This window comes from Onychomys torridus, chromosome 3 (assembly GCF_903995425.1).
Source record: "Onychomys torridus chromosome 3, mOncTor1.1, whole genome shotgun sequence".
NCBI lineage: Eukaryota > Metazoa > Chordata > Mammalia > Rodentia > Cricetidae > Onychomys > Onychomys torridus.
In genome coordinates, this window is record NC_050445.1 from 105,918,736 (window position 1) to 105,941,318 (window position 22,583).

A 22,583-nucleotide genomic window follows, 5' to 3' on the forward strand; every position below is an offset into this window, starting at 1 on the left:
GTACCAGTGAACACATTCATCCCTATGATAGAGCTAATACATATGTGAACCTGTACATATGTACCTATCTATTACAAGCTAGGAAATACATATGTTTTTAAAATTTCACGTACAGGCCTGCCTTTGAGAGGGCTAGTAAATACAAGTTAGGGAATAGAGTGAGAAGTTAGGGTTAGTTTACTGTTAGAGGGTTAGAGGTTGGGTTAAGTGTTAGGGTGCAAGATTAGGATTTGTACAGTAGAATTTGAGTTACAATTACGGTTACCCTGAATTTTTAGGTTCTAATTACTTTAAGATGTAGGATTAGGTTTAGAGTTAGAGATAGAGATAGGGTTTGTGTTGGGGTCTGGATTACCATAAGGGTTAGGTTTATCATTATTGTTAGGGTTAGTATTAAGGTCATGATCATGGTTTTAATTGGGTTGGATCTTTGCCAACAGTGTTACACTAGAGAAGGGGTTTGTTAGGGTTATTTGCTTTTACACATAAGTTTAGGGTTAGGCTCACGGTTATGATTAGGACTCAGTTTAGGATTATATCTAACATTAATGTTAGGGTTAGATTTGGGGATCATGTCGGAGTAATAATTATGATTAGGGTAAATGTGCTGTCTAGTTTTATGTCAACTGGACATGAGCTAGAGTCATCAGAGAAGAGGAAGCTTCAACTTGAGAAAATAACTCCATAAGACTGGGCTGTAGGCAAGCCTATAGGACTTTTTTTTTTTTAATTAGTAATCCTTGGGGGAGGGCCCAGTCCTTTGTGGATGGTGTCACCCCTAGGGTGGTGCCTCTGGGTTCTCTAGGAAAACAAGCTGAGCAAGCCAGTAAGCAGCACTCCAACATGGCCTCTGCATCAGTTCCTGCCTTCAAGTTCCTGCCCTGCTTGAGTTCCTGTTCTCACTGCTTTTGATGAACTGTGTGAATACGGAAGTGTGAATGAAATAAACCTTTTCCTCCCCAAGTTGCTTTTGGACATGGTGTTTCATCACAGCGATAGCCCCCTAACTAAGGCAGTGAGTTAGGCTTAAGGTATGATTAGGGTTAGCATTTGGTTTATGATCAATGTTTCCATTTGGTATCCTTAGGTTCAGGGTTAGGGTTAAGATTAACAATATGATTATGGTTAATTTTATGTATGGTGATCTGATTAAGGTTATATTTATGACTATGGTTTAGGATAATGGTTAAAGTTAAGATTAGATTTAGCAATACGGTTAGGATTGGGGTAGGGTTAGAATTAGAGTAATGGCTAGGGATGGAGTTAGGGTTAGTATTAGGGTTCTGGTTAGGCTTAATATTATATTTAGGGTTTAGGGTTATGTTTAAAAGTTACCACTATATCTAACCATAACTAATCCTAGACTCTAACCCTAACCCCTAACTCTTAATCTAATGCTGAACCTTAACCCTGAGCCTAACCATAATTCTAGCCCTAACTATAACTTTTTTTTGAGACAGCATATCATTATGTAGCCCTGACTGGACTGGAACTTGATATATACAGAAGTTAGACCTCAAACTCAGAGTTTATCTGCCTACCTCTGCTTCTCAAGTATTAGGACTAAAGGGGTATGACCACATCCAATTGTATTCTTTTTTTTGTTTTTTGTTTTTTTGAGATAGGGTTTCTCTTTGTAGTCTTTGCTATCCTAGAACTCACTCTATAGCCCAGGCTGGCCTCAAACTCAGAGATCTGCCTGCCTCTGTCTCCCGAGGATCTGCTGGAATTAAAGGCATGTGCTACCACACCTGGTTCCTATAATGAATCTTAAGCCTACTCTAAGTCTAATTCCAATTAAACCATCATCCGTAGCACTCACCCTATACTAATAATACCCTAACCCTAACTCTAATTCACAACTATCTTAGCATTAACGATAACATTAAATCCTAACCATAACCCTTCCTTTTATGAGTTGCCTTTGAGACAATTTTTATCTTAACGACAGAAAAGAAACTAAAAAATTTACCTTAACCCTGAACCCAACAATATTAGTGTGATGGTTTGAGTGGGAACAGCCCCCATAGACTCATGTGTTTGAATGTTTGGCCATAGGGAGGAGCACTATTAGGAGGTGTGGCCTTGTTGTAGGAGATGTGTTACTAGGTGGAGGGCTTTGAGGTCTCAGGAACTCAAGCCTGGCCAGTGTGTCACTGTCATTTCCTGCTGCCTGTGGATCCAGATGTAGAACTCTTCTACAGCACCACATCTGCCTGTGTGCCACCATGCTTTCCCACCATGGACTAAACCTCTGAAATTGTAAATCAGCACCAATTAAATGTTTTCCTATATAAGAGTGGTCATGGTGTCTATTCACAGTAAGACAATCACTAATGGTATCACTAATGCTAGTCATAACTCTAACACCACACTTAACCCCAATTGTAAACTTAACACTAGCTTCAATCCTAACCACAACTATTTGTATCCCTAACTATAATGCCTATCTGCAATACTTTCTTGCTTAATCTCTAACCCTAAAACTAATTATGAAGAATACTGTAGTAACCTGACCCTAACCCTAATCTGAACCTAACCCAAGCAGCACTCTAATACGAGCCCTAACACCAAGCATCATCTTAATGCTGTCCCTAACAATAACACTGTTACACTAATGCTAATGTAACCCCAGCTTTCCTTTAGCTTTAGTAGCTCACTGCAGACTATGCAACCCTCACTTCCTACTTCAGAGTAGCTTTATTGGGATATAATTTACATAACAAAATCACTCCCTTCAAAATACACATTTCAAGAATCTTTAGTATTTTGAGAGTTGAACACCATCATCACAGTCTAACATTTTCATTACCTCAAAAAGGAACCCCATACCCATTCACAGTTAACTCTCAATTCCTGTCTCCCCTCAACCCCTGGTAACCATCAACCTGCTTCTTCTCTCTGGGTCCATTCTGAACATTTCATATAAATAGAATCATATAATCTGTGGTCATTTATGGCTGACTTCTGCAATTAATGTGTTGTCTAGGTCAATTCATGTCCTATCATATATCAGCACTTTATTCCTTTTTGGTGAATAATAGGCCATTGTGTGATTCCACAACATTCTGTACATCCATCCATCACCTGAAGGATATTTAAGTTGCTTCTGCGTTGATGAATATTATGGATTAGCACTATAGTGGACATTATTGCATGAGTTTTTAATCTGAGCACGCTATGATTTGCCTTAGTTTTATACCAAGGAGAAATCTTTAATGAGGTGCCAACGGAGGTGATCACAAAGCAAAATCCAAAAGGAAAAATAAGCTGTACAGGGGGGCTGATAAGATCTAGAGTAACCACTCACCATATACCAAGTATTATCTGTTTTACACATATTATCACTTCTGGCAAGATATACATCTTTCATATGTGGAAGAAAGCTCAGAGAAGCTAAGTAACTCGTCCATGGGCACAGAAGAAAGAAAATACGAGGTTATTTCTGAAAGTCTGTCTGAGCAAGAATAACTCAGGGAGGAGAGTCTGTATTCACCAGAAGTGCTAGTGGGTAGCCAGAATTTCGGATTTCTACCTTCCCGTTTTTGCTGCCTGCGACAGTGTGGAAAGTGGTCTTGAATCTGACCTGAGGGTAAAGAATTTTAAGCGGATGCACACTATGAACTGAAACCAAGCAGGTTAGCAGGTGTACGACATCTTAAGTTCACCGAGTCTGTGGGCCAGTCACACACCACTGGCGTGTTCAGCAAAGCCGCTAAGCAGCAGGAAGTCGTCCTGTGCCCGCCTTCTTGCCCTTCGGCTTCCCACCTGGTAGGCCACAGGATTCCTCATCATGGGCCCCCCTGGTAGAGTTGGCCACCAAAGCATCTTCTCTACGGACAAACACACGTCCCATTTCCTGTAAGGCTGTACACGAACAGGTCTCCCTCGGAGGCTGAGCGTCAGGTCACGTGCGGGCGTCATCACGTGACGCGGACCGCGTGACCCCCACAGCGCTGGGTGGGCGGTGTAGTGGGGTCTCCGGTAGTGACTCTGGAGCTTGCTGAGCGGCGGTGCTCTGGTGGTGAGGACGGCGGCCCCGGAAGGCAGGGCTGCAGCTTCCTGCGTTCCAGACTCAGCGCTTCTTCTCGTCCTTCCCGCTGCAGATGAACCGGACGAGCCCCGACTCGGAGCGGCCTCCGGCGTCCGAGCCCGTGTGGGAGCGGCCCTGGTCGGTGGAGGAGATCCGCCGCAGCAGCCAGAACTGGTCGCTGGCGGCCGACGCCGGCGTGAGCGCAGGGCCCTGGGCCCAGGGAGGGCCAGAGCTGCGGTTACCCTGCAGCCCAGGGACGCCTTCCAGTAATTCAAAGGCGCAGTCCCAGACACCCGGGAGGGGCGGCCCTGTGGGCTTCTACCCAGCACTCGGCCGCGCAGACGCGGGTTTCCGTCCGTCCGTGCTGCCACTTTCCAGCCTTGCCCTCCACACCATGCTGCTGGCCAGAACCCTTTCTGCCCTGTTCAAGGATTGCTGACTCTACGGAGGCGCTTCTGTATTGGAACTTGGGCTAAATGGGGCAACACATAGTCTTGAGTTCGACTCCTCACTTCGGGAGCCCGGGAGCTCAGAGCTGTCAGTTTCACAATTCCGTACAAGTAGGATTTGAGGTGTTCTGTTATGTTACACCATGTGCTCTCTGGAGAGTGACAACCGAACAGGCCCGTAAATCCCTCTAGAAATGTGATAAAAGTGTGTGTGTGATGGATGCACTTACCTGAAGAGCTTTCTTAATGCTTTTCAGTGTCATTTGACTTTAGATCAAAAGTATCATCTCTTTTACATAACACCTGGGAGAAAGGGTTTCTGTTGTTCTTGTTTGTTTTGCCCCACATGTCATGTTGTTGACACTTCTGTATGCTCCTTTTCAAAATAGCTACTACAGTTTCTACAGGAATTCTCACAGCAGACTATCTCCAGGACCCATGAAATTAAGAAACAGGTGGATGGATTAATTCAGGAGACCAAAGCGACACATTGTCGTCTGCATAATGTCTTCAATGACTTCCTCATGCTGTCTAATACCCAGTTCATTGAGAATGTGAGTTGTTTTTATTACATCTGACTTAGCAAATAATCTCTTTTGGAGAGTAAGAGCTAATGTAATTTGAAATGATAATTAGTTTTTTTTTTTTTCCGAAGTTTTGGTGGGTAGATTTGTTCTTGGTAACTGAAGCTCTTTTTCTAGAATCAGTGTCTTTTAGTAGTAAATTTTTTGGCTTTTCTTAAAAAAACAAAACAAAACAAAACAAAAAACCAAAAACAAAACTAAAGGTAAGGTTTGTCTCAGTCTGGTTTTTCTGTTTCTAGTTTTGTGGGCAATGAACAGTTGAGCTGAATTGTGTGCCTCTCCCAAAAACCGCTGTGCTCATTTGGTAATATCAGCTGTCTACCTGACCGCTTGAGCACCACTTTGCCTTTAGTTATTGATTGGGTCCTTTATGTTTTGATCAGTGGAGGCAGATGTTTACTTGGTGTTTTGTCAACTACAATTTTCATAAGATGGCTGAATCTGTGACAGAATCATGGTAAACATGGTGCTGAGCTTTAACTAAAGCACATGTGATTTTTGCTTTCATGGTGAGTTTCTGTGAGCTGCTAGGAATACACAGGTAAAGTATCTTAGTAAAGCTATGATAGAAAAGAAACACGCATGCCTGAAGCTGGTCGAGCGAAGGGAAGGCTCTTGTGAGAATGGAGAGGAAGCTTAGTTCACACGGTCAAAGAATGTCTTTCTGAATTAATTTGTGAAAAGGTATTTTCTGGTGGGGGGGGGTTGTTTTTTTGTTTTTTGCTCACCATTAGTTCTGACTGGTATGGAACTTGCTATGTAGACCAAGCTTCCCTTGAACTCACGGAAATTCTCACCTCTGCGTCTCAAGTCCTGGGATTACAGGCGCACAGTCCTATACCCAGCAGTGAGAAGAGAATTACAAAAGTAAGCTGTATCCTGAATTGTTAGGTGTGAAGTACTAATGTAATTTCCAAAATGATTAAGATCAGAAAGCCTGATTTAGGATGTAAAAATGCCAGAGTTCCATGTTGGCTGTTTCTGTGGCATGTTTGCCAATTTAGTAGCCCTAACTGAAGCGACTTTTCTCGTGTTCCATAGAGTCTGAGACATGGAATTTGGTGAGGGCTCTTCGTTTACCACTGTATGTGCCAGACTCACCGGCTCATTGAGTTGACTACCCCATCAGTTATTTTCTTAACTGGCAAAGGGAAACATTGATTTTGAAACATTAGATGTATTCAAGTAAACCCAGTACAGACTGAATGTACCTTATCTGTCTGGGATTCTTGGGACTAGAAGTTGTGTAGATGTCAGATTTCTAAGATGTAGTCTGTGTACAGACTTTACAGGTTCAGCATCCCTAAACTGAAACAACCCCCTATTGAAAACTTTTGAATGTCATGGCAGTGCTCAGAAAGTTTTGTATTTTAGAGTTTTGGATTGGCATACTCAACCTGAAGACATTTCTGATGTGCACAGAACCTGCGTAGTCAACCTGAGCATTTATCTCTCTGGAAGGGTCAGTTAGGGGATGACAGCAGTCCCCCTGCTGGGATTGGATGTTCTTACTTGTACCGCTCTCATTGTCAGCCTTTCTTGCTACCTCAGATTCCCAGCTCTTCTTGCACTTAATGCTGCAGCTGTAGATCAAGCAAGGAGCAGGAAGTTTTCTTTTGTACTCAGTGTGCCTGTCCCAGAATGGTGCCAGATCTCACTTTTTCAGGAAGAGGAGGCCGCATTGTAAACTTCATTTTCTGATCACAGATTTGAATTAGATCCTCTCCACCTCTTCCAGCTTCTTCTGGCAAAGTTTCTTTAGTATTTTCTACAGCTTAGGCTTTGTGAAAACTTTGTTCTTCATGTCTGCTTTTGTGGATTCTATATTTCCATCCATCTTTCTGTCTCCTTGATGATAAGTCCTTACTCCTCTCCCCTCCCAGTCTGCCATCAGCTTTCTTCCTGAGTGCGTTGGTGCCATACCAAATGTAACTGCTTCCAAGACCTTCTGTAACGCCACACGGTACAGCTTCTTCCCATTTGTGGGAGTAGCGGATGATGTTCAGAGCATAGCTAGTGCTTAAGGAAACTGAAAAGAAGAAAATCGACCTGACAAAAACACCTGTTGCATTTGCTGCTCTCCTATGTATTTTCTTCAAGCTCTGACATAGTTCTACTTGTTCATGCTAGGATGCTGCTGTTATGTAGGTTTGTGGAAATTCTTTTGAGAGGTTATTTGAAGTCAGTTGGGTTTTGTTAGTCTCAGAGGCAGCCCTGTAATTGCAAACTCCATTTTAGAATTAGTGAAGCAAACTGGGCTTTCTAGGGCAATAGAACTGTCAGGACTTTTGAGGGAAATAGAAGCTGTGTAGAACTATTAGTAAGGGCTCAAGAGGGAATCCTGAGAGAGAACAGCTCATTAGTGCTGGCCTGTCTTTTAGTGGCTAAGCAGAAAGAGACCCAGTTCTTAAGGCAGCCCTTCCCCCACCCCCATTTTTTAAAGACAGAGTTTCCAGGCTGAACTCAGATTCAGCAGTCCTAGTTAATGACTTTAGTTTGTTAGATGACCATAAGGAGTTTTTAAAGCCAATTGTTAAAGAATTTTTAGCTTTCTGGAAAAAAAAAATCAAGAAAACACAATTGAATTTTTTCAGGATCGTTCTGTTAATTATCAAAACTATCATTTTCTTCCTTTTCAAACCCCCCCCCCCCCTATTTTTTAAAGAAACAGATGTCATTGCTAAACTGTCAGAAAATCAACAATTTGGGGCTAAAGCTCAAAATCTTAGGGGCTATAATACCCTGCCCATGATGTCCCCCTCCACCAACCTGCTTTATATTTACATATGTTGGCCTTTGCTTTTGACAGAGTAGCTTTGGCGCTCCTGAGTGCCTTGCTACAGGCTTTTGTTTAGATTCTCTGTATGTCCTTTGATTTCATCTGTCTGTCTACCAGATTCACCCTGGGCCTCTACAAGGCAGTACTCTTGTTAAGAGCTCATGAAGCATCCCATGTGGTCTCCTCCTCCTCCTCTTCCTCCTTCTCCTTCTTCTTTTTGAGACAAGGTCTTACCATTTAGCCTAGTTGGCTAGAACTTTATATATATAGACCTAGCTGGCCTTGAATTCATGGAGATCTGCTTGTTTCTGCCTCCTTAAAAGCATAAGCCACCATATCCAGCCCCTGTGTCATTTATCAGCAGTCTAACAGTCTTAATTAAAATAATTTTTTTCATTGTATATTTGCATTGTATGTGGTACTATATTATATGGCATTTTCATGTAAGTACACATTATTTCTTAGCAACCCTACTTTTAAAGTTACTGAACAAGCATTAGGATCTAGCTAAACATTTCGTAGGTCTTAGCACAATCTGGATACACAGAGACCTTGAATATTTAAATAATTGAATAAGAGAACATATAAAGGAAAAGAAGCAGGTCTACGTGTAATTGTTAAACAACAACAACAGAAAATCTGTCCTGTCCTTTTCACTCGTTCCCTGTGGCATGTACCCCACTTTTCCAGAGGAGGAAAAGTTTCTGTGAGCAAAAATAGCAAAGGTATTTAACAGTTCTGGTATAGACCTGTCTGAATGCTCGTGAAGTAAAGCTGTAGTCAGCCTGGGAAAGGAAGTTATAGTGATGATGATCTGCCGTTCCTGAGCACTTCCGCCCTCACCATCTCACCAACTTTAGGTCTTCCCAAACTGCTTGGTGTTGTAGATGTCACGGACATCTTGGGGCTTAGAGTCTAGTGACTGGCGTGCGGAAGCTGGGTCTTGATGGTCTTCGACTTTAGTCAGAGACTTGGCCTTCTCAGGCTAGAGGTCCTGCCGTACAAATCTATGGTAGCTTCCCTGTCTTAAAGTCCCCACTTAAAGATTCGTGCACTTTCTTGTTCTTATATTGGAAACGTTTGGTAATGTTTGATGTAGGACAGTTAGGAGGAAAAGTAAGAGTAAGAAAAGTCATTGGAATAGCGAGACTCCCGGGGAAGCTGGGGACAATGTTTTAGGTCTGCTCTCACGCTGACAGTAATCAGCTAGTGAACGTTATTTTGTATTTCTCTCTAGTCTGGATGACACTCCCCCCCCCCCCCCCCCCCCGTGTGTATATGTGTGTGTGTGTGTGTGTGTGTGTGTGTGTGTGTGTTTGCAAACTGCATATTTCTTAATGTTAAAATAATTTTTACATAGCCTTGAGACTTTTATGAATTTAATTCTTTTCTTTTGAGACAAGGTCTCATGCAGCCTAGGCTGGCCTCAAATACCTTTGTTGTCAAGGATGATCCTCCTGCTGTTCCCCAGTGCTGGGATTAGAAGCCACCTATCTTATGAACCTATTCTTACTCCTGTTATAGGACTATACCAATCTGACATTCTGCTATCAGCTTTTTATGAACTATTTCATTTGTTGATAGAGTAGCCTTGGCGCTCCTGAGTGTCCTGCTACAGAGAATAACCACACATGATAAGAATGTACAGCAGCTCGAACTAATGACCAGGTTTTAATATTGTTCGATATTTTTTTCACAGGAACCAACCTCCTCTCCCCATTTCCTTTGCTTCCTCTCAACTGTAATCATTTTGGGCAAGGATGCTTGTATCTCTACATTTTAATTTTTTATTTCCTGGGAGTATATATTGATGAGTGTGTGTGAGTGCACATAAAGGTAACTTTCATTGTGTAGCTCTTTTTCCTCGCTGACTTGTGTGTATGTTTATGTGAACATAAACTTAGTCTTCCATGTATTTCTTTGTTCTTTACTGCATGCTCTTAAATATCATAATCTAATATGCTTAGTAGGACAGGTTGCTTTAACAACTGTTTTTTCAGATGGGATCTTGTTGCCTAAACTAGCCATGAAGAAGCCATCTTCTGCTTTAGATTGCTGAAAGTTGGGCTGTAAGCATGAACCACCATGGTCAACTACTCATAACTTCTTTATATTCAGAAATAGTCACCATTATTTTATTTTGGGTTTTTAATTTTCCTCTGTGAATTTGACAATTCTGACCAAGATTGAGACTAGCCCTAGCCTATGTGTATAAACATTTAGAAGATATTTTAACAATGTGTCATTTATTAGCAAAAACAGTAGTAGTAGTAGTAGGTCCAAACTTTATGGCCTCTGACCTCGCAAGCATGGGCTCTGACCTGGTTTACAGAACATGGCTTTAATTCCCTCTTGTGGAGCAGGCCTCATATCCAGTTAGAACACAGTTGGTGGTCACCAGAGCAGTCACACCACTCAGGTTGGTATTGTTGTACACAGTGTCTACCTCTGGGGAGGACATTGCTTGTTGTTTTCCTAAGCAGTCACTTGCATAGTATCTTCCAGCTCTGACAAAGTTCTACAGCAGAGAGGACACTTCCGGCCTATTTCCAGCCGGTTTCTCTATGTACCACAACCAAAGTGTGTTGTGTCCTCAGCATTAGAGTCTTCTCATCTGGTTCTCATGGGCACAGGTTGATTATACTTACTCCAAAATGAAATGAAATGAAGTATGGAACTTTGTGTGCCTCAGCTTTAAATTTTGTATTTTCTCATTAGTGATGCTCATAAAGTTTCTGCAGATATTCTAAAAATCTCAAATTTAAAAACTTCAGGTAAGGAGTCTTGAGCCTGTATTACCTAAACAAATTTTAAATGATTTAGGTAGGTTTTTTTTTTTTTTTTTTTAAAGTGCAGCTCTGTGTGTTTCAGTATACTCATAAACTTTTGTAACCCTATTGTCTCATTAGAGAACATTTTCATAGTCCTACTCTGTAAGTCAGGGTTCTCTAAAGGAACAGACTGATAGGAAGAACGTATTTATTAAAAGAGGATTTATTAGGTTGGATTACAGGCTGTGGTCTAGACAGTCCCAGCAATGGCTGTCATCATTTAAAGGCTTGAGAATGCAGTAGTTGTTCAGTCCAGGAGCTTGGCTATCCCAGCATTCCCCATCTGGTGCTGGAGGCCTGGAGGATTGCTGGAGAGCAGCTGATCTTCAGTCTCCTAGAAGCCTGAAGAATCCATTTCTAACACTAGCAAAACATGCCTTAGGAACAGGGTAAATGGACTTGCCAGCAAGAGTGAGGACAAGTGAGCAAAAAGCAGTTTCCTTCTTCCTTGTCCTTTTGTCTGGGCTGCCACCAGAAAGTATGGTCCAGATCCTGGGTGGGTCTTCCTGCTTCAAAGAAGATCAAGAGAGTTCCTCACAGGATTGTCCAGCAGGTTGGGCTTTAGTTGATGTCCAATATAGTCAAATTGACAGACAAGATTAGCTATCATAACACTTATATTGATTTTTTTTGTAGCAAAGATGTTATACTCCAGTTTTTTCTTTTTTTTGAAATTGCAGTAAGTTTCCAGAATGACAGATACGTCTTATAAAAGAGATTCTTCCTTAGCCATGCATCTTCTGGCAAATTGTTGGTGATTTTGCCTTTTTTTCTTGATTCATATGAGATAAGTATAAAACATTTTCAGCCATTTTGAGCAACAGCATAAAAGTAAATTTTACCATTATCATATTCCTTACTTCACTTGCTAAGGATATTTATCTAGTTGGTAAGTTATATCAGTTGATATTGGCAATGGTCTTGGACGAAGGTACTTGTATTGTGTCCCTGTTAGAGTTATGCATTAGGTTAAGTGGAAAAAATTGTACCAGTTGAGATGATAGTGGTTTCAGAATTCTTTGACTAGCCAGATAGTTCCTCATGTTTCTTTAGGTCTAAAATTGATTTTAGGTGAATTAACTACTGTTCTTTGTTATTCGTCCATGATCCATTGGTAGTGGTCCCAGTTGTTTTTCTGAAAGCCAATTCCCTCTTTCAAAAAATTTCTTTGTTTTGAACTTTTACATGTGATTCCATTTCAATGCTTAACTCTTTAATGAATTTGCTTCCTTACTCAGCGGGTGTACGATGAAGAAGTGGAGGAGCAGGTACTCAAGGCTGAGGCAGAGAAAACAGAACAGGTACTTGTATTAAGTCATCCTTTCTTTGAATTACTAACTTTGAGAAGTAATAAAGAGGGTGGTAGGACTGGGACTGTGGGAGATGCTGCCTCTGGCATTGGCCCAATAGAACTCCTCCATCTTTTTCTGAAGCCTAGGCTGTTGATATGGAGATGAAATTCCTGAATTCTGGCATAGAATAGAGCATAGGGCACAGGGTGAATAGCCCAGGATTGCTTTAGCTTCTTCCCTACTTCCTCCCTTCTGTCTCCCTTTCTTCCTCTCTTTCCTCTTCTTCTTCTTCCTCCCCTTTACAGATCTAGAAGCCACTCTTCTGTGTACTGTGCTTTGGGAAATGAAGGAGGAAAAGTGAGTCGTGGGCAGATCCAGTTTCCTCCACTTTGTGACTTCACTCTTGTTCTGTCAGAAGAAAATTAGATAGTAAGGTGAATATAGGTATAGTGCATGCACAGTTGAGGACCCCATGGGTACTACAAGCTGTGTTCGGACAGAATGGGCTCTCCAGTGAGCAGCTGTTGACTGTCAGGACTGCAGGGAACCGATGGCTTAGGCCACTCTCAAGCAGTTTCGTTGTTGTGGCCATAGGCGGTTGTTGATCTGAACTGCATTGCATGGTTGCTGTTTTGGAAGTTCACAACAAGGAGATACTTGCTGTTAAACTAGCTGGGGAGAGCTTCAAGGATGAGATCTTAGAAGAAAGAAGGGCCAACTAAAAGGCAGTGGCTAGGCCATGCCAACAAGAGAAAGCCTGAGCTAAGGTTGTTGCTTTGTTCTGTGTTTAGTACCGGGGATTGCACATGGGGCCTCATGCACATTGGGCAAGCTTTCTACAGTTGAGCTTCATCCCCTCCCCGTGGACTGGATTTGTGGGAAGCTAGTGGAGGTCAGAAAAGAGAAGGGAAGCTAGTGGAGGTCAGAAAAGAGAAGGGAAGGAAGAAAGTTGATGCTTTGGAAAGTAGGCCAAGGGATCAAGGTTCAGCAGTTCCTACTTCTTCTGTGGCTTGCCATGTGGCCTGTGCATACACATCCTTGCTTATCCCACATTGGTGCCCACACCTAAGAAAGAGTTTCTGGTCTTACTTTTGTGTGCTCTGGCAGCTACTCCCCTCTTCTCGTTCAGGAATGCAGGCAGATTTGAGTATGTTTATTGTGGAAGTCATTTTCAGTCAGCTCTGACTTCTTCTGAAAAAGTGGAAGTCACCTGCAAAGGTTGATAGTCTACCAGGAACTATTAAGAAAGTAGTTAGATATTTTATATATATATATATTAGATATAATAAATCTGTTAGTTAGAATAGTAGAAACCAGCTGTGGTTCTAACCACCTATGGCCTCAACAATGAAAGTGCTTGAGAGTGTCCTAAGTCTTGGTTCCCTGCAGTCCTGTGACGGTCAACAGCTGTGGTTCTTCCTGTTCCTGGCATTTGCAGGAATGTGAATTTTATTTTTAATAGTACTCATGCATTTGCCACTCAGCAAAATGCAATAATGTGGTTATATCAAGCCAGCATTACATTTAAAAGTGGGTAGTATGTAGTGAAATCTTTTCTGAGTGCCACAGGACTAGAGGAATAATTCATTGGCAGAGTGTTTGCCTAACACACTGTCAGACTCCAGGTTCTATCTCTGCTAGCCTAAAGATAGATAAGAGTCATTAAGCACATTTTTTTTTTTTATGAATGTGTTTTCACAGACTCAGTTTTGGTTTCTAGTTTGAATGTTCATCTGATTTTCTAGATGGATAAATTGGAATTCTAAAGTGTAAGTGGATTGATATGTCCAGAAAGTGGCAAAACTGAGATTAAAGCTTGTACATTTACTTCAAAGTCTGTATGAGAAAGTGACTCTGTTAACATTTTGAACAAAGAGTTTTGGAGGAGGGCATGACTTTAGAGTTTCACATTGGGGACACACTGAAGGCTGTTTTGTTTGTAGGAGAAGACTCGGGAGCAGAAAGAAGTAGACCTGATCCCTAAAGTCCGGGAGGCTGTGAACTATGGCTTACAGGTGCTGGACAGTGCCTTTGAGCAACTTGACATAAAGGCGGGGAACTCGGACTCTGAAGAAGATGATGCCAATGAGCGGGTGGAACTGATCCTTGAACCAAAGGTAAAGGCATTCAGTTACAATATTATGATGTCTTGACTGCTTTGCTAGGCCTAGGGTGTGTAAGGCATGAGCATTCCCGATTGAGTCTGTCTGAGAGCCTTACTTGACACACTGAGCATTTCTGTGGTTCAAGGTAGGTAAAAGTTGCAGGGCATACCTCTTCCTCTTCTGAGGTTTTTAGTATAGTCTGTGGGAGAGGAGGCATTTACATGAGCAACCATCCTCAGAACTCTGGGACAAAACTGACTTATAGCCAAGAAGTTGAGGTGAAAGATAAGATTTTTAATTGGATTTGGTTATTTTTAAAATTTATTTTATTTATTGTTATTGTTATTAGGTTTTTTGTTTGTTTGTTTGTTTCCTAGATGGTTTTTCTGTGTAACAGTCCTGGTTGTCCTGGAACTCGCTTTGTAGATCAGGCCGGCCTCAAACTCACAGAGATCCGCCTGCTTCTGTCTCCTGAGTGCTGAAATTAAAGGTGTACGGTACCACTGCCTGGCCAAATTGAATTTTTTAATACTTAAATTTGTCATTGAATTATTTATATGGGGATGTGCATGTCTCATGGCACATGCCAGAGAGAGGACAACTCTGGAGTTTGGCATGTTTGATGATGTTGCTGTTATTCTTGTTTAGCTCACGTTTGGGCCAACTGCAATTTTGTTCCCTTTGAACAACCTCTCTCCCTTTGGTTCCTAGACTTTAGGGTAGAAAATGAGCCCTGGGCTGGGCCTAGATGAATAGAGAAGCTCTTAAGGAGCAGATATTCTGTAGCTCATGCTAAGGAAGATTCAGAAAGGCATTTGGCTTGTTTGTTGCTTGGGGTGTTAGGTAAAGCCACCAGGAACTTCCTGTACAGGCTTCCTCTTGGAAGTTAGCAGTGGGTCTAACGGTGTAAGAATTCTTCCTGATCCCCAGGAAAGGGGCTGTGGCCAAGGGCTAATGTCTCAGGGACAGCCAGTCTTTCCCCATGCCGTGGAAATGGGACGTAGTTGTCAGGTGGAATGCTGCCTTGGCTCTCAAGTTTGACTTATGCTGTGGGTGGGTGCTGTGTGGAGTCCTTCACTGCTCTTATATGCTGTGGGTGGGTGCTGTGTGGAGTCCTTCACTGCTCTTGTATGCTGTGGGTGGGTGCTGTGCGGAGTCCTTCACTGCTCTTGTATGCTGTGGGTGGGTGCTGTGTGGAGTCCTTCACGGCTTCTGCTGCTCTGTTACCTGGCTTCACTTTGTCACTGTCCCTTTCTGAATTTTTTTTTTTTTTTTTTTTTTCCAAGACAAGGTTTCTCTAGCTTTGGAGCCTATCCTGGACTAGCTCTGTAGACCAGGCTGCCCTCGAACTCATAGAAATCCACTTGCCTCTGCCTCCCAAATTCTGGGATTAAAGGCGTGCACCACCACCGCCCGGCCCCTTTCTGAATCCTTAGTGTTGTCAGCTGGGAGTAGGGGTGGCGGTAGTCTTCAGTTTCTGAGGCTGGTGTTTTCTCCCAAACAGATACTCTACTCCTCAGTCTTTGGACTGTTTAATCTGTTGTGCTAACTGTAGATAATTTGCTTAGTGGCATTGTCTCCTACTTTACTTTATTGACATCTAGCCAGCCTTCTCTTTGCTCTGCTGCAGGCGTAAGAAATCCCTCCCAGTCCCCATAGTGCCTTATCTTGTTCCCGCCACTCCATCCAATCTGGGTTTGTCTACTATTGTCTCAGCATCTGATAACATTTGGGTTATTTCTTCGTTTCCCTCCAAATTTTGGGCTATTATCGATGATTTTCAAAATAAGTGTGTATTTTTATGTGAAGGTCAGCCAAAGAATTAAAATATTTTAAAGATAGAGTCATATGTTGTACTCTTGGCTGGCCTAGAACTTGCTGTATTATTGTCTGTACAGAAGATATTTTTAGTATGTAAATTTGTATGTTTACAAAGGGAGGCCCACCAGTACTGGGCTTTCTGTGTGCTTGCTTTTGAGTAAGGGGAGGGTAGGCCTTACATGGCTCTCAGGCTTCTAGGTTTCCATCCCTTGGCCTCCATGGGAACATTTTCTTGGGAGGTTCTATTTTCCTTATTTGGTTACTGCTGTCAACTTCTCCCAGGCCTTGCTAATGTCTCTATTACTAAGGTATATGGGGAGGGAGTTAGCTTTACTGTTATCTTTACCTAGAATTTAATGTTTTAAAAAGCAATGGTATTTAACCTTGCCATGTTTCTTGTTTTCTTCTTTTGTGTATCACCTTAACTTGTTTGAGATTGTCAGATGCAGCAGGATGATTTCAACCCATGTGTTTAATGCTGTGCCCTTTCCTTCCTTGAAGGACCTCTACATTGACCGCCCTTTGCCCTATCTCATTGGGTCAAAGCTCTTCATGGAACAGGAAGATGTAGGGCTTGGAGAACTCTCCAGTGAAGGTACTCTTTCTCACCAATATTTTCGTCATGTTTAACATAGCTTAACTCTTGGTGTTGAAATAATTAAAACTTTCTATTGACATTACAAGAACAGTGGAGAGATCCATAGACCCTCACTCAGGTTTGCCAGCTAATGTTTTACTTTGTGCTTTCATTCTATGTCTGTATATCATAATTTGTCTGCCCTCCATTACCCTAATGTTCTTTATATATTTTCTAAGAACAAGGACATTTTCTTAACATAACCACACTGTAAAGTGGTCAATTTCAAGAAGTTGTACTGTGACCCTATCTTTGGTTATATTCAGATTTTTGTCTCTCGTCCCATTTCTGTCCTTTCCTACCTCTTGTCACCTTCTCTGGTCTAAGACTTGGAGCATTTAGTTGTTGAATTGCTCTAGTCATCTTTTATTTTAATTTCATTAAAATTTTTATGTTTATTTATTTTTTTATGTATGTGTGTGTGGACAGGCTATGGGAATCAGTTCTCTGTTCCATCATGTGAGTTCCAGAGACTAAACTCCAATCATCAGGACTGGTGGCAATTGCCTTTACCTGTCATTGCTAGTCAGCTTTTAGTCTGATACTGTTTCTTCATTTTTTTGTAACCTTGACATCCATGTAGAATAGGGCCACGTTATGAAATTTTTTTAATGCATGGGAGGTGCTTTGAAATTGTATTAATAACAAAGATGCTTTCGTTCCATTAAGTGGCACTTGCCCCATTAAAGTCTCTCTGATGCTGTTGTGCTTGGCAGTCTTTGAGAAGGAACTACAGATATTTTCTGGTGAATTGGTGTTGACTTTTACACTTCTTTCTGACAGAAGGCTCTGTAGGCAGCAACCGGGGAAGTATTGTGGACAGTGAAGAAGAGAAAGAAGAGGAGGTAAGGCCATACCACGTCATGGTGACAGGAAGCTTAGGATGTGTAGAGCAGGCTAGGTGTGTAACATGCTTTAGAATTAGTGAGCTGTTTTTATTAACTTTAGGGGCAGAATCTGAAGTGTTTTCTTAGGGTTGAAATTCTTATTTGTAATTTGTACAGAGAGAAGTAAGGGAAACTGCTTTGATCTCTTACCATTACCCACCTGCCCTCCTTTCTACCAAATTCCTTCAAGTCTCATTATATTTTGAGGAGAGAACAGCTTAGACACTGTGGTATAGTCTCTGCCTGAAACTTAGTCTTGAAATGTGCCCTTTTTGAGTAATCCTAGAAAAAAACAAAGAGCTGCAATGAACAACTTTTTAAAAGATTTTACTACTGTTATTCTTATTAATGTGTCTGTATGCATGCATATGCATGAACAACTTTGAAAGATTTATCATTATTATTACTGTTTTTTTTGTGTGTGTGTGTGTGCACACACAAGTGAGTGCAGTGTGTGCAGGTGCCTGTGGAGACCAGAAGAGGATGTCAGATCGCCTAGAACTGGAGTTACAGGCAGTTGTGAGCTGCCTGATGTAGGTGCTAAGAACCAAACTCCAGTCCCTTGCAAGAACAGCATACTCTCATAATTTTTTTAAAGCTAATCAAAGCATCTACTTCATGTTCACTTGCTAGTATCTTAAGGTCCACAGAGTAAAATCTTCATCTAGAGTCTGGGGCCTTGAGTTGTTCCTTCAGACAGTGATGAGTATGAGGTCCTAAAAGGAGACCATTTGTGCACCTGATTTTCATTTCTTGATTGTTCTCCCACCTCTCCCCCTCCTGCATTTCTTCCTCCAGCCCTGCCAATAGAAATCTTAGCTAGCATTAGAAATAAACTTGCCGGTTACTTTGCTATAGATAATTATCTGCTGAGGCCTTTGTTTTTAGCTGTCAGTGTAGCTCTCTACCAAATCAGTGTAGCAAACACTGATGTTCAATTCTTGAGCTTAATGAAGTACTTATCCTACTAGAGGGAACACAGAGATTGTGGTCCAAAATGTCAAGCAACCCAAACCAACCTCTGATTGATCAAATGATCTTTCTTTCAATCTGAAGGTTAGAATTGGGAAATACAAGCGATATAAATGAGAGCTATTTAAATGAAACACAAACATTGCGGCAGCTAGACAACTCTTGCAATATTGTCAGTAATTCATCTGCTACTTAAGGTGACTGAGTAAAAGAGCGTCTCCTCTGCCCCACACAGTCAACTTACCTCAGAGACCGATGGGATCTTTTCTGTGTTAACAGCAAAACATTTTCACCCACAGGAATCGGATGAAGATTTTGCCAGTCGAAGTGACAACGATCAAAACCAGGTAAAGCTCATGTATTGAAATAGATTCATTTTTAAGCTCTAGCTGAAGCATCCCATGTATACTAAACTCACTATTCTTTCTGCTTGGCCTTAGGGGTGAACCTAGGCTCTCAGGTGTGTTTGGCAAGCTCTGTACCATGTTTATACTCCAAGTCTCCTAAACTGACTTTTGAATGCTGCAGTGAGGGTTTTTCATGCTCACTGCTAGTTTTCTCTTAGTATGTCATATGTTTAGGCTTGCCACCTCCATTGGGTATTACCTTTTCCAAATTTTACTCCTTTTTAATAGCTCCTTTTAATCATCACTTCCTGCTCTTGTTAAGATTAATTTACATTCCTCTAATAATGAACATTTTCAATATTCTAATACTTTTCTTTGATATTTTTGAACCTTTATTTTGTTAAAAAAGTAAAGGCAAGCAAATCTCTGAGTTTGAGGCCAGCCTGGTCTACAGAGTTCCAGGTCAGCCAAGGCTACAGAGAAACCCGTCTTGAAAAACCAAAACAAACAAACAAACAAAAAGTAAATCCTTTCTTTTCTTTCTTTTCTTTTCTTTTCTTTTTCTTTTAACTTTATTTTTTGGTTTTTCAAAATAGATAGGTTTTTCTCCTGTGTAGTCTTGGATGTCCTAGAACTCACTCTGTAGGCCAGGCTAGTCTTGAACTCAGAGAGCTCCACCTGCCTCTACCTGCTGAGATTAAAGATATGGGCCACCACTGCCCAGCTAGTTTCTAGTCAATAAATGTGTGAAATATGTGTTCCAAGTGTGTTACCCTTTTTAAGGGGAGATACTAAAAACTGACAGTGTCTCCTCTTCAGTTTGATGACTTGGATCTCGTGATTCTGTTTTGCATTCTCAGCATACCACACAGATGAGTGATGAAGAAGAGGATGATGATGGTGACCTTTTTGTTGACTCTGAGAAGGAGGGGGATGACATTGAGGACATTGAGGAAAATGCCAAGTCTGTAAGTATGGCTATCCCTTGAAGGGGTCTTAGAAGTGGTGTTTGCACATTGTTCCTTAATAGTGCCCTTTGTGTTTGTGGCCATCCCATCTTACGTCGTCGTCATCTTTTTAACGCGTGTGTGTGTGTGTGTGTGTGTGTGTGTGTGTGTAGCCAGCAGTAAATGGTGGAAGACTTCCCCAGTCATTCTCCCCCTTGCTGAGACTCAGGGTCTCTCACTGAACCTGGGCCTTACCAGGATAAACTAGCGGGCCAACAAGCCCCAGGATCCTCTTGTCTCTGTTTCCCCAGCTCTGAGATCACAGGCACACATAGCCACTTCGCCCTTTTTATGTGAGTTCCAAGGCTCTGGACTCTGGTTCTCATGCTTATGCAGAAAGCATTGAACTGTACTGATTGAGCTATCTCTGTAGCTCCCATATTTGTAATTGAATTTTTTTTCTTTTAAAGATTTGTCTTTTTTTTTTTCTTTTTCTTTTTCTTTTCTTTTTTTTTTTTTGGTTTTTCCAGACAGGGTTTCTCTGTGTAGCTTTGCGCCTTTCCTGGAACTTACTCTGTAGACCAGGCTGGCCTCGAACTCACAGAGATCCTCCTGCCTCTGCCTCCCAAGTACTGGGATTACAGGTGTGCGCCACCACCGCCCCGCTGATTTGTCTTATTTTTTAAGTGTGTTTTTGTCATATCTGTGTGACTGTATTTACACACATATGTGTTGGGTTCCTGGAAGGCCAGAAGAGGGTATCGGATTTCTTGGAGCTGGAGTGACAGGTTGTGAAACACCTGACATGGGAACCAACTTTAGGTCCTCTGCAAGAGCAGTGAGCACCATCTCTCTTGTCCTTGATTTATAGTTTCATAAGTGTCCCTGTGTTTTCAATTGCTCTATGAGCGCCATTTTCTTCTAATGTTAAGTCAGCTCGTTGGGGATATACATTCAGCTTCAGAATTTTGAGTTCAGGTACTCTTCCATCTCCCTCCATTCTTTATGCTGGTTTTCTTAGCTTTTTCAAGTATTTTAAAAAATAAAGAAGTTAAGAATATCTTCTTTAAAAAGATAATTTTGTGTATTTGTTGCTTAGCTGAGCTCTGTAGGATCCATGTGTTTAAATTCACTGATAAAGTCCTGTTTTTGTACTTGTCTGCATACACACATAAATAAAAGTAAAATAAACCTTAAAACCTTAGACGGAAAAAAAAAAAGCCCTGTTTTGTTTGTAGTTTTATTATTTTATGATTCTTGATAGAAATTTGTTAAATGTCAAGAAGTAAACTGTACTAATTTGTTAGAAAATAGTGATCTTTTTTTTTTTTTTTTTTGCCTGTAGAAAAGACCTACATCTTTTGCTGATGAGCTGGCAGCTCGGATCAAAGGAGATATCTCAAATCAGTTGAAAGAGGAGCAGATAGGTGAGTTCTGAAGTCAGGTTAATGGGGTGGTTGGTTAGTGGCATTCAGTAGTCTGCTTGTGTGTGCTCACACACATGTTCTCTGTCAGTCTGTCTCTCTGTGTTTATGTGTCTTTCTTTTTCTTTTTTTGGAGACAGTCTCATAGATTCCATGCTGGCCTCAAATATGCAATGCAGGCAAGGAAGGGTGGTCTTGAATTTCTGATCTTCTTGCCTTCTTTTTTGAGTGCTGGGATCATAAACATAAGCTACCATATCCAAACTCAGGGTTCTCTAATGTTAGGCAGACATTTTGGTTCCTGATCTTTTGTCATTGTTTTTTAGACTCTCTTATTGTTGTTCTTTTACATTTTATTCATTTAACCAGGGTGGGGGCCATGTGTATGCCCTGATGTGTGGGCAGAGTTGGTTTTCTCCTCCCTCCTTCTGCCTTGTGGGTCTGGATGTCAGGCCCGGTGGTAAGCACTTTGACTCTTTAAACCAGTGGTTCTCAACCTTCTTGATGCTGCAGACCTTAATGTGGTTCCTCATGTTATGGTCACCCCCAAGTATAAAATTCTGTTGCTACTTCATAACTGTAATTTTGCTACTGTTATGAACCATAACATAAATATCTGTTTTCTATAGTGTTCGGCGACCCTTGTGAATGGGTCATTTGACCCTAAAGGGCTTACAATTGACAGGTTGAGACCCACTGCTTTAAGCCATGTCCATGCCTCTTAAGTTCTGCTTGATAATCAGATGCTCTGAGTATCCTACCCCACTCCCAGTACATGTGTATATCTATGTAACATTTTACATGCATGAAATATGGGAATCCCAGAGAACTGTGGACTGCAGAAATGAATCCATGGTTTAACAGAAACTCTTAAATTTTGACTAGTAAAAATGCACTATCCAGTGCATTCTGCTTATTTAACAGAGTAGAAAGGTAGAGTAATTTCTTCGTTAGCACAGTCCTAATATGCAGATGACCTGGCAGCCTTCTGCCTTATAGAGACACTCCCTTGAGAAGTGCCCTAATGGAGGAGCTGAGATACAAAGTCTTGCTCTTGGCCTGTGTCATGAGGATGCAGACTCAAGCAGAGAATCAGTACCTGTGTAAGAATGCTGAGTATTGTAAAAGCTACGAGAGTCTCATAAATCTTATGCTCAGCAGATGGAAAACTTCAGAAGACAATGAAGGAGAAGAAGGAAAGGAGAACACCTCCAGATGGTAAGCCTCTCACTCACTAGGAGCCTTTATGTAATGTAAAGGTCTCAGGGTTAAGCGTTGACAAGTAGGTATGTCTCCATCCACTTAAAGTATCTGAAAACATGTTTTAGGGTGCCAGCATGGAAGAAAGGCGAGTGCAGAGTAATGCTTGTATTGGAATTGCTAAAGTAGGCATTGCCTGTCTTTCTAGATGGTTTTTAGATGTGCAGGAACTAAGAGTTGTTAAGTTTTCAGTAAAGACTGTATGTGTCGATATC

At 41.5% G+C, this 22,583-nt stretch overlaps 1 protein-coding gene across 1 annotated transcript in view; it reads left to right on the top strand.

The window, feature by feature from the left end:
* The first annotated feature begins 3,927 nt into the window (after positions 1 to 3,927).
* Positions 3,928 to 22,583, top strand: part of Washc2c (WASH complex subunit 2C) — a 41,385-nt gene continuing 22,729 nt past the window's right edge. Inside the window, exons 1-11 of the mRNA XM_036181893.1 lie at positions 3,928 to 4,024; positions 4,107 to 4,229; positions 4,872 to 5,036; positions 11,915 to 11,977; positions 13,912 to 14,085; positions 16,396 to 16,489; positions 17,315 to 17,376; positions 18,690 to 18,737; positions 19,598 to 19,705; positions 21,030 to 21,111; positions 22,270 to 22,326. Of these exons, the coding sequence (XP_036037786.1) occupies positions 4,107 to 4,229; positions 4,872 to 5,036; positions 11,915 to 11,977; positions 13,912 to 14,085; positions 16,396 to 16,489; positions 17,315 to 17,376; positions 18,690 to 18,737; positions 19,598 to 19,705; positions 21,030 to 21,111; positions 22,270 to 22,326 (976 nt within the window). The 5' untranslated portion in view covers positions 3,928 to 4,024. The remainder of the gene's footprint in view (positions 4,025 to 4,106; positions 4,230 to 4,871; positions 5,037 to 11,914; positions 11,978 to 13,911; positions 14,086 to 16,395; positions 16,490 to 17,314; positions 17,377 to 18,689; positions 18,738 to 19,597; positions 19,706 to 21,029; positions 21,112 to 22,269; positions 22,327 to 22,583) is intronic.